At 38.1% G+C, this 12,606-nt stretch overlaps 1 protein-coding gene across 2 annotated transcripts in view; it reads left to right on the top strand.

Moving 5' to 3' along the window:
* Positions 1–12,215, top strand: part of simc1 (SUMO interacting motifs containing 1) — a 31,250-nt gene extending 19,035 nt beyond the window's left edge. Inside the window, exons 5-11 of one of the 2 annotated variants that reach the window (XM_062043810.1) lie at positions 875–944; positions 1,136–1,296; positions 3,638–3,730; positions 3,860–3,991; positions 7,090–7,246; positions 7,315–7,399; positions 11,880–12,215. In XM_062043810.1, coding sequence (XP_061899794.1) covers positions 875–944; positions 1,136–1,296; positions 3,638–3,730; positions 3,860–3,991; positions 7,090–7,246; positions 7,315–7,399; positions 11,880–12,085 — 904 coding nt within the window. In that variant the 3' untranslated portion in view covers positions 12,086–12,215. The remainder of the gene's footprint in view (positions 1–874; positions 945–1,135; positions 1,297–3,637; positions 3,731–3,859; positions 3,992–7,089; positions 7,247–7,314; positions 7,400–11,879) is intronic. The other variant, XM_062043809.1, reaches the window with a different exon arrangement.
* The last annotated feature ends 391 nt before the right edge of the window (positions 12,216–12,606 follow it).

The following is a 12,606-nucleotide window of genomic DNA, read 5'->3' as shown; positions in this document are numbered from 1 at the left end:
GAAAAGAACCATCCGGATTGTTATAGGCGCAAAGTGTAAAAGGCAGCATGTGTGATGGTATGGGGGTGTATTAGTGCCCAAGACATGGGTAACTTACACATCTGTGAAGGCACCATTAATGCTGAAAGGTACATACAGCTTTTGGAGCAACATATGTTGCCATCCAAGCAATGTTCCCATGGACGCCCCTGCTTATTTCAGCAAGACAATGCCAAGCCACGTGTTACATCAACGTGGCTTCATAGTAAAAGAGTGCGGGTACTAGACTGGCCTGCCTGTAGTCCAGACCTGTCTCCCATTGAAAATGTGTGGCACCTAAAATAGCAGAAGGGAGACCCCCGGACTGTTGAACAACTTAAGCTGTACATCAAGCAAGAATGGGAAAGAATTCCAACTGAGAAGCTTCAAAAATGTGTCTCATCAGTTCCCAAACCTTTACTGAGTGTTGTTAAAAGGAAAGGCCATGTAACACAGTGGTGAACATGCCCTTTCCCAACTACTTTGGCACGTGTTGCAGCCATGAAATTCTAAGTTAATTATTATTTGCCAAAAAAAATAAAGTTTATGAGTTTGAACAACAAATATCTTGTCTTTGTAGCGCATTCAATTGAATTCGGGTTGAAAAGGATTTGCAAATCATTGTATTCCGTTTATATTTACATCTAACACAATTTCCCAACTCATATGGAAACGGTGTTTGTAAACAAACAGCTTGGGCCTTAAGAGGTTTTAATAAATGTTTGCATAAAAAAGCAGACTGTGTCGCCCGGAAATTACAGTAATTGCAAAAACTTCTCAGCTTTTAATTGTATTTTTGCACCTGTTCAACCTCACCTCTTTGGAGTGAAACTGAAAGTCACTTTTTGAATTGCAGACACCAAAGTGTTGACAAAAACTCTGTTGCGTGGAGCTGGGAGTTGGTGACTTCAGTCATGTCCAATCAGGTACTTATCAACAAGCGGTGGAACTATGCTTGGAATTTTTGGTCCAATGTGAAAATGACACTAGCCATTTTTCCCAAAGGCTTAATACAACTCACAATTCCAAACACATATTTCTCTTATATGTCCACCATTCTCCTATTTATTTACCAATCCGTCCTCTTCTCACATTGTCGTGCCTTCCACTCCATCAGGATGATGAAAAGAGACACCGACCTGAGGTTGTGCGCATGTTCCTGGAGTATGTTGTACAGACTTTAGAAGATGATTTCTCAAACAAGAAGTCCACCTCTGAATTCCACCACTCTATTGCAAAGACAATGTTGTCTTGCACTCAGCACTTCCCACAAGTCAGGTGAGTTAGGCACACATGCAGGGGCCTGGGTCTCAGGTTCTGGTTTTCCTATCGAAGGTTCATAGCAACAATGATAATAATAAGGTTGCCAAGCCTGGGCAATAATTTTGACTCGGGGGGGCCAAATTTAGAGAAAAAAATGTGTCTGGGGGCCGGTATATATATCTATCTATCTATCTATCCATGTTAGGGCTGCAACAACTAATCGATTAAATTGATTAAAATCGGTTATAAAAATAGTTTGCGATTAATTTAGTCATCGATTCGTTGGATCTATGCTATGCTATGCGCAGAGGCTACTTTTTTTATTTTTTTTTATTTTTATTTTTTTATAAACCTTTATTTATAAACTGCAACATTTACAAACAGCTGAGAAACAATAATCAAAATAAGTATGGTGCCAGTAAGCTGGGTTTTTTTTCCAATAAAACACTGGAAAGGATAGAAATGTAGTTTGTCTCTTTTATCCGATTATTAATCGATTAATCGAAGTAATAATCGACAGATTAATCGATTATCAAATTAGTTGTTAGTTGCAGCCCTAATCTACACTACCGTTGAAAAGTTTGGGGTCACATGTAAATGTCCTTATTTTTTGAAGGAAAAGCACTGTACTTTTCAATGAAGATAACTTTAAACTAGTCTTAACTTGAAAGAAATACACTCTATACATTGCTAATGTGGTAAATGACTATTCTAGCTGCAAATGTCTGCTTTTTGGTGTAATATCTACATAGGTGTATAGAGGCCCATTTCCAGCAACTATCACTCCAGTGTTCTAATGGTACAATGTGTTTGCTCATTGGCTCAGAAGGCTAATTGATGATTAGAAAACCCTTGTGCAATCATGTTCACACATCTGAAAACACTTTAGCTCGTTACAGAAGCTACAAAACTGACCTTCCTTTGAGCAGATTGACTTTCTGGAGCATCACATTTGTGGGGTCAATTAAATGCTCAAAATGGCCAGAAAAAGAGAACTTTCATCTGAAACTCGACAGTCTATTGTTGTTCTTAGAAATGAAGGCTATTCCACAAAATTGTTTGGGTGACCCCAAACTTTTTATATATATATATATATATATATATATATATATATATATATATATATATATATATATATATATATATATATATATATATATATATATATATATATATATGTATATGTTTATATGTATGTATATATATATATATATATATATATATATATATATATATATATATATATATATATATATATATATATATATATATATGTATATATATATATATATATATATATATATATATATATATATATATATATATATATATATATATATATATATATATATATATATATATATATTAGTCGAGGTTTCTTGGGTTTATCCGTTATACAGTGCTCAATACCGGGGTAGAGCGGAATATACGTTAGGTCAGAAAAAAACACAGAGGCTATATCATCCCTACAAGCCTGTTTCACAGGTTTCCCTGCTTGTCAGGGGATTTTATTGACTTTAATTTATTTTTATTTATTCAATAAAATCCCCTGACGAGCAGGTAAACCTGCGAAACAGGCTTGTAGGGATGAAACGTTTTGACAGACCGTCTTAAAAAACGGAATCTAATTTTAATTTTTTTTACTGAATGAGACACAGAATGCACATGAAAATAAAGAATGTGGGATTTACAATATTAACTATGAAGTATAAAACACTGAATATTGACAACATATGAACGTCACACCCGTTCTCGATCGACATTTTACAATCAAGCGAAACGCAACAAAAATGCAACAAACACAGCGAAATATGAACATGAAGGGTAAAAAAACCCCACCTACAATCTGATATATCTGATGTATCATTAAGCTTTAGAATTTTGTTGTAAAAATCTCCTTCTGCGTCTGTCCCTGACACCCGCATTTCAGGCTAGCCGCTCTGGAAACACTCTGTGGAAACGCTCCCCACCCACACTGCTTGGTGCCTCGTCTGAGCTGCTGTGACTTAGATGACCATAGTAACTAATTAGATGACCATAGTAACTAATTAGATGACCATGGTAACTAATTAGATGACCATAGTAACTAGTATATCATGCAAAAGCGCAGATTCCAACCATGGAAAAACTTTGTATAGTTGAAGACTTATGGTCATTAGAAAACATGAGTGCACATCATAATGGCAGCTACACTTTACATCTTAAAGATCTAAAAAATGATTTGGGAATGTCCGGCGGGCCAGATTAAAAAGCTTAACGGGCCGCGTGTGGCCTTAATTTACCCAGGTCTGGTTTATGCTAACCTAAACAACAGTTATGCAAGTAAACACTGAACTAAATAATAATGCTGTTCCAGAGATGTCATTCAGTGGATGTTTTCTACCATCGTCAAATCAACTGGAAATGGAGAGAGCGGTGAAGCAGTCCGAGAGAGAGAAGAACATATTAAGTGAGCTATAAATATCTTTTTTGGTGATGTTGTGTTTGTTTATCCCACCAATTTTAGTTCGTCCATGTCTTTTCCACATAAAAATAAAGGGCAACATCCATCCAGTACTGTATATGCTTGTGTCTGCAGGATTGTGTCCAGTCTCCAGAGAATGTTGTCTTTGGCTGTAGAAGTTGACCGCTCTCCTGCCCTCAGCGCACCCAAACTGACCCAGGAACTGTCTTTCATGCTCGTCAGCACTGAACTCAATCGAGCACACCGGTGAGGAGCGGATGCTAATTGCTCAATTCAAAAAGTGCATACGTGCTTTGTATGCTCTATGTATGTATAGGATAGGACTTTATTGTCATTGGACAAGTACAAGGAAACTATGTTTTCAGCACAAACCCGTTCAAGATTAGACAAACAGTGTACAGGGTTACAGAACAGGAACGCCGATGGGTCGCCAAAAGGAGCCCCGTAAAAGATGAGAAAAAGGTAAAACGCTGGGGAAGAAGATGAGTAAAAAAATACCATCTAGACCAGGGGTCACCAACGCGGTGCCCGCGGGCACCAGGTAGCCCATAAGGACCAGATGAGTCGCCCGCTGGCCTGTTCTAAAAATAGCTCAAATAGCAGCACCTACCAGTGAGCTGCCTCTATTTTTTAAATTGTATTTATTTACTAGCAAGCTGGTCTCGCTTTGCTCGACATTTTTAATTCTAAGAGAGACAAAACTCAAATAGAATTTGAAAATCCAAGAAAATATTTGAAAGACTTGGTCTTCACTTGTTTAAATAAATTCATTAATTTTTTTACTTTGCTTCTTATAACTTTCAGAAAGACAATTTTAGAGAAAAAATACAACCTTAAAAATGATTTTAGGATTTTTAAACACATATACCTTTTTACCTTTTAAATTCCTTCCTCTTCTTTCCTGACAATTTAAATCAATGTTCAAGTAAATTTATTTTTTTTATTGTAAAGAATAATACATACATTTTAATTTAATTCTTCATTTTAGCTTCTGTTTTTTCGACGAAGAATATTTGTGAAATATTTCTTCAAACTTATTATGATAAAAATTCAAAAAAATTATTCTGGCAAATCTAGAAAATCTGTAGAATCAAATTTAAATCTTATTTCAAAGTCTTTTGAATTTCTTTTAAAATTTTTGTTCTGGAAAATCTAGAAGAAATAATGATTTGTCTTTGTTAGAAATATAGCTTGGTCCAATTTGTTATATATTCTAACAAAGTGTAGATTGGATTTTAACCTATTTAAAACATGTCATCAAAATTCTAAAATTAATCTTAATCAGGAAAAGTTACTAATGATGTTCCATAAATTATTTTTTTAATTTTTTCAAAAAGATTCGGATTAGCTAGTTTTTCTCTTCTTTTTTTCGGTTGAATTTTGAATTTTAAAGAGTCGAAATTGAAGATAAACTATGTTTCAAAATTTAATTGTCATTTTTTTCGTGTCTTCTCCTCTTTTAAATCGTTCAATTAAGTGTAAATATCATTAATTATTAATAATAACAGAGTTAAAGGTAAATTGAGCAAATTGGCTATTTCTGGCAATTTATTGAAGTGTGTATCAAACTGGTAGCCCTTCGCATTAATCACTACCCAAGAAGTAGCTCTTGCTTTCAAAAAGGTTGGTGACCCCTGATCTAGACTGGTCTCCCAAGGGGGCCTAGTTTGGAGTGGGGGAAAAAACCTCCATGCCATGCACACATAAACATGTTACCGTATTTTTCGGAGTATAAGTCGCTCCGGAGTATAAGTTGCACCGGCCGAAAATGCATAATAAAGAAGGAAAAAAACATCTATAAGTCGCACTGGAGTATAAGTCGCATTTTTTGGGGAAATGTATTTGATAAAAGCCAACAGCAAGAATATACATTTGAAAGGCAATTTAAAATGTCTAAAGAATAGTGAACAACAGGCTGAATAAGTGTACGTTATATGAGGCATAAATAACCAACTGGTATGTTAACGTAACATATTATGGTAAGAGTCATTCAAATAACTATAACATATAGAACATGCTATACGTTTACCAAACAATCTGTCACTCCTAATCGCTAAATCCCATGAAATCTTATACGTCTAGTCTCTTACGTCAATGAGCTAAATAATATTATTTGATATTTTACGCTAATGTGTTAATAATTTCACACATAAGTCGCTCCTGAGTATAAGTCGCACCCCCGGCCAAACTATGAAAAAAAACTGCGACTTATAGTACGAAAAATACGGTACATATAATCACGACAACTCGCAACAGAGGCGGGTGGAGTTGGGGCCCTGCAGGTCAACTGCTGCTATAAATGCGCTGCTAGCTGTCCGTCACCCCGAAGGGGAATCAAGTGGTAGTGAAGGCGTGGGGTGGGGGTTGAGGGGGGTGTATATGCCCATTGTCTTGGGTGTGTTGATGTAGTTAGTGTCCATAGGCCTGGGGCCGTTCTGCATGCAAGCAAAAGTTCGACTCCAGGTGTCGTTGAGGATGGAGGGAGGTCAAAAGCGTCAATCATTGTGGTGTCCTCGGGGGATGTTTTCCAAACAGCCTGCTCCTGTTGTTGCAGCGTCAAGGCCATTCGAGGGAGTCGAATCGTAGATTAGGATTTTTGTTTGTCCGCGAGCAGACATTACAATGGCTTGTCTGTTCTATCCGTCCATGCTGGCCCTCATATCCAATTTTTCCCTTTCAACCAGCTTTTCCATGATGTGATCCATCTTGCGATTCAGTTCAGAAATCGCCAAAGTCTGTGATCCCACAGCCCGGCCCAAACCTTCCATTGCGACGAACAGCCTTTGGGCTCCTTGAGTGGCTGCCATCGTCTGATGAATTTGACGATATACACCAGAGCAATGCCCAGCCCAATCAGCAGGTGCCCCGCGATCACGGTTCCAAATAGGTAGATGTCTTCCACGTCCTCCATGGAAAGGACTGAGAGGCACATGACTCTCCATTTATCCCAGGAATCTCTTAACGTTCCCCGCAGCAATGGTTCCATCAGGGCAGCCAGGCTCCCCAGAACCTCTTTTTCTCGTCGAAAAGATTTTGTCAATTGAGTCGAGAGTCCAGCTGATCATATCCATGTCTGATGTTTAGATTTGGAGGACAGCGCAAAGAAAGAGGCTTCACAAAAGTGTAGACAAGACCAAACAAAGAGAGCAAGCAGGGAGAAGAAGGGAGCGGAAAAAAATGCGACCTCCCTCACCAGAGGCAAGACAGAAAAGATATAAAGGGTGCATCAAAACCTTTCTGTTGTTGTGAGCATCTTTTTATTGCACCCACTTCGGAAGCTACTGGAGAGCATTTTAGTCTATTAGGTGTCTTGCATGACCTGCCTCTGCCTCTATGACTCCCAGACTGCTGCTGCTGGACAGCATGCGGAACAACATGCTGAGATATAAGCTGCTCGAACATCTGCTGGACGACTCCTGCCCGCTGAAAACACCAATGCCCATGTCGCTGAGTCGTCTACTTTACTTTGTGGAGAACTGCACACTGGCCGCGGATCCGACGGTGATGGTTAAACTTGTCGGTGCTAAGCCTACATTCATTTGATCGCTAACTATGATTGCCATCCCTAGGATGGAAGTGAAAGCTGGAAGAAATGGGAAGAGTTGGTTCATCACCTCTGGATGTTGCTCTTCAGCTACAACACAGCAATGAAAGGTGAGATGGTTGCAATAATATATTTCATACTTCTGATTCCATTTCCTCATTTAATGAAACTACAATGTTAATTGTGCACTTGAAATGGATGAGAAAATATAGAAGGGAAAAAAAGGATGTCCGTGTTTTAAAGGTCCCGATCGATAGATCGATAGATAGATCGATAGATAGATAGATAGATAGATAGATAGATAGATAGATAGATAGATAGATAGATAGATAGATAGATAGATAGATAGATAGATAGTACTTTATTGATTCCTTCAGGAAAGTTCCCTCAGGAAAATTATAAAAAGTAATTTTCTTTAGTTGTTATGCTAATGAGCTGTGGTTGTTTTGGATACATACACACTAGTTCTGCACTTGTCCAACAGAGTACAAAACCCAAAACCAGTGAAGTTGGCACCTTGTGTAAATCGTAAATAAAAACAGAATACAATGATTTGCGAATCATTTTCAACTTGAATTCAATTGAATAGACTGCAAAGACAAGATATTTCATGTTTGAACTGAGAAACTTCTTTTTTTTTTTGCAAATAATCATTAACTTAGAATTTCATGGCTGCAACACGTGCCAAAGTAGTTGGGAAAGGGCATGTTCACCACTGTGTTACATGGCCTTTCCTTTTAACAACACTCAGTAAAGGTTTGGGAACTGAGGAGACACATTTTTGAAGCTTTTCAGGTGGAATTGTTTCCCATTCTTGCTTGATGTACAGCTTAAGTTGTTCAACAGTCTGGGGTCTTTTTTGTGGTATTTTAGGCTTCATAATGCACCACACATTTTCAATGGGAGACAGGTCTGGACTACAGGCAGGCCAGTCTAGTACCCGCACTCTTTTACTATGAAGCCACGCTGTTGTAATACGTGGCTTGGCATTGTCTTGCTGAAATAAGCAGGGGCGTCCATGGTAACGTTGCTTGGATGGCAACATATGTTGCTCCAAAAGCTGTATGTACCTTTCAGCATTAATGGTGCCTTCACAGATGTGTAAGTTACCCATGTCTTGGGCACTAATACACCCCCATACCATCACACATGCTGGCTTTTACACTTTGCGCCTATAACAGTCCGGATGGTTCTTTACTTCCAGGGTTTCCCACACATTCATTTATTTGTGGCGGCCCGCCACGAAAGAATTACGTCCGCCACAAATAAAAAAATAAAAAGCAAAAGCTTTGCAAGCTATCTTGCATGTTTTTGGGACGTCGGAGGCACCACTGTGCTATCTTAGGGGGAAAAATACTGCAGTGTTTCCCACACATTCATTTATTTGTGGCGGCCCACCACGAAAGAATTACGTCCGCCACCAATTTAAAAAAAAATTTAAAAAAATTTAAAAAATTGAAAAAAAAAATAGAAAAAAAAAAATAGAAAAAAATAAATTACATTTTTTGTCCTGTCCAGCTTCTCAGGCAAATCATATAGTTGATGTAGATGCCCATATCGGCTGTTCACATTTACTTTACAAAAGAGAAGTGTAGGATACTTCTCTTGTTGCCTTACTTGTATTTGACTTTATTAAATGTATTTATATTAGAAACACAACATGTGTATATAACAAAGGGTGCAAAGTCTGCAGGCAGTAGGAAACACATGGTTAAGTGTAGGGAGTAAAACTGATGGCAGTCTAAAGTTCAAGATTTTTGGAGCTCTTTGTTCAGTGGATCAGATGTTTGATGAAGCTCTGTGTCTATCTACCACCACTACTGTTTTCTGTTTATTTGTTACTGACTGTGGCAGGACACCTCTGCCTCTGTTTCACTTTATGTTGCTGGTAAATAATATGCTTGTAGTAGTAGGCTAAAGTTAAATTATTTAGTATGCACTAATTAAAGGGGCAGAGCTTTGAGACATTTTAGCTTTTATATTTTATAAGATATATTTTTTGTAAGAACCACAATTAATAAATATATTTCAGTGAATAACTTATTGTTCAAATCTGTATATAAATATGTACATAAAGTGTTGTAATTATATTGTAAAATGGATGGATGGATGGACGTTTAAAACAAAACTGTTATCATTAATTAGTAAGTATACATTTTTTGAGCCTTTTTAGAGAAAATCAAATCATTGTAGTAAATTATGCAAATGACTTGATGATGTCATGGTGACCACGCCCCCACCGCCACAGGTATCTTGGCAGTGTATGGGAAACACTGACTTCTGTGTTCCGGAGGACACGACGTCCACAGTTTCCAAAAACAATTTGAAGTGTGGACTCGTCAGACCACAGAACACTTTTCCACTTTGCATCAGTCCCACTTGGGCCAGCTTTTTTGAAACATGTTGCAGGCATCAAATTCCAAATGAGCTAATATTTGAAAAAAATAACAAAAGTTTTCCAGTTGGAACATGAAATATCTTGTCTTTGCAGTCTATTCAATTGAATATAGATTGAAAAGGTTTTGCCAATCATTGTATTCTGTTTTTATTTACCATTTACAAAATGTGCCAACTTCACTGGTTTTGGATTTTGTAGATGCCATTTATCACCTTTGCTCTGATTACTGCTTTGCACACTCTTGGCATTCTCTCCATGAGCTTCAAGCACACCTGTAAAGTGAAAACCATTTCAGGTGAAAACCTCATGAAGCTCATGGAGAGAATGCCAAGAGTGTGCAAAGCAGTAATCAGAGCAAAGGGTGACTATTTTGAAGAAACTAGAATATACAAACCCCGTTTCCGTGTGAGTTGGGAAATTGTGTTAGATGTAAATATAAACGGAATACAATGATTTCTGAATCCTTTTCAAGCCATATTCAGTTGAATATGCTACAAAGACAACATATTTGATGTTCAAACTCATAAACTTTTTTTTTTTTGCAAATAATCATTAACTTTATAATTTGATGGCAGCAACACGTGACAAAGAAGTTGGGAAAGGTGGCAATAAATACTGATAAAGTTGAGGAATGCTCATCAAACACTTATTTGGAACATCCCACAGGTGAACAGGCTAATTGGGAACAGGTGGGTGCCATGATTGGGTATAAAAGTAGATTCCATGAAATGCTCAGTCACTCACAGACAAGGATGGGGCGAGGGTCACCACTTTGTCAACAAATGCCTGAGCAAATTGTTGAACAGTTTAAGAACAACCTTTCTCAAGCAGCTATTGCAAGGAATTGAGGGATTTCACCATCTACGCTCCGTAATATCATCAAAGGGTTCAGAGAATGTGGAGAAATCACTGCAGGTAAGCAGCTAAGCCCGTGACCTTCCATCCCTCAGGCTGTACTGCATCAAACAAGCCACATCAGTGTGTAAAGGATATCACCACATGGGCTCAGGAACACTTCAGAAACCCACTGTCAGTAACTACAGTTGGTCGCTACATCTGTAAGTGCAAGTTAAAACTCTCCTATGCAAGACAAAAACTGTTTATCAACAACACCCAGAAACGCCGTCGGCTTTGCTGGGCCTGAGCTCATCTAAGATGGACTGATACAAAGTGGAAAAGTGTTCTGTGGTCTGACGAGTCCACATTTCAAATTGTTTTTGGAAACTGTGGACGTCGTGTCCTCCGGACCAAAGAGGAAAAGAACCATCCGGATTGTTCTAGGCGCAAAGTGTAAAAGGCAGCATGTGTGATGGTATGGGGGTGTATTAGTGCCCAAGACATGGGTAACTTACACATCTGTGAAGGCACCATTAATGCTGAAAGGTACATACAGCTTTTGGAGCAACATATGTTGCCATCCAAGCAACGTTCCCATGGACGCCCCTGCTTATTTCAGCAAGACAATGCTGTTACATCAACGTGGCTTCATAGTAAAAGAGTGAGGGTACTAGACTGGCCTGCCTGTAGTCCAGACATTGAAAATGTGTGGCACCTAAAATATCAGAAGGGAGACCCCCGGACTGTTGAACAACTTAAGCTGTACATCAAGCAAGAATGGGAAAGAATTCCACTTCAAAAATGTGTCTCCTCACTTCCCAAACCTTTACTGAGTGTTGTTAAAAGGAAAGGCCATGTAACACAGTGGTGAACATGCCCTTTCCCAACTACTTTGGCACGTGTTGCAGCCATGAAATTCTAAGTTAATTATTATTTGCAAAAAAAAAAAAAAGTTTATGAGTTTGAACATGAAATATGTTGTGTTTGTAGCATATTCAACTGAATATGGCTTGAAAAGGATTTGCAAATCATTGTATTCTGTTTATATTTACATCTAACACCATTTCCCAACTCATATGGAAACAGGGTTTGTAAAACATTGATTGAGACTTTTATTAGTAGGTTGCACAGTGAAGTACATATTCCGTACAATTGACCACTAAATGGTAACACCCGAATAAGTTGTTCAACTTGTTTAAGTCGGGTACAACATTGAATATCTGGTAAAATTGACGAATTAAACACTTTTTACGGTTTAGTATCGCCATGAACACCACTCAATAACTTTTCCATGCATAGTTGTCGCCTGTTTAAACGAGCCCGACTCCTACGCTGCACACCTGTTTTCCCCGCAGAGTATCTAAACAGCGCAGTGAGCAAGCCAACAGGCGCCACGGTCTACAAGCCAGAAGATGTGCTTACCAAGGCGGACATTTGTAAAACCCTGGAGGTTTTCCTGTGCAGAGCCAAGGCCGACGTCGGCCAAGCGCTGCCTCTCCACGTGGAGGAGTCGCTCTTCTACTTGCAAGACCTCCTGCTGGAAGTTTATTGCCCATCTTAAATGAAAAAACTCTTTTTTGTCGACGTCCATGGCGGTCGAAAATTGTTTTGCCCCCCGTGTAAATATATAATGTTTATTAAATATGGCTTGTTCATCTGAAGGATGGACAGCTTCCTTCTTTCTCAGATGTCAACTTTTGTTCATGCAAGTGGGAAGTTCCACATTGACCCGAATATAAGACAGTACAGTGTTTCCCATAAACTGCCAAGATACCTGTGGCGGTGGGGGCGTGGCTATGGGCGTGGTCACCATGACATCATCAAGTAATTTGCATAATTTACTACAATAATATGATTTTCTCTAAAAAGGCTCAAAAAATGTATACTTACTAATTAATAATAACAGTTTTGTTTTAAACATCCATCCATCCATTTTACAATATAATTACAACACTTTATGTACATATTTATATACAGATTTGAACAATAAGTTATTCACTGAAATATATTTATTAATTGTGGTTCTTACAAAAAATATAAAAGCTAAAATGTCTCAAAGCTCTGCCCCTTTAATTAGTGCAT

Source organism: Entelurus aequoreus, linkage group LG04 (assembly GCF_033978785.1).
Source record: "Entelurus aequoreus isolate RoL-2023_Sb linkage group LG04, RoL_Eaeq_v1.1, whole genome shotgun sequence".
Taxonomy (NCBI): Eukaryota; Metazoa; Chordata; class Actinopteri; order Syngnathiformes; family Syngnathidae; genus Entelurus; species Entelurus aequoreus.
Note: the sequence above shows the minus strand (reverse complement) of the source record. Positions and strands in the feature narration are given on the sequence as shown.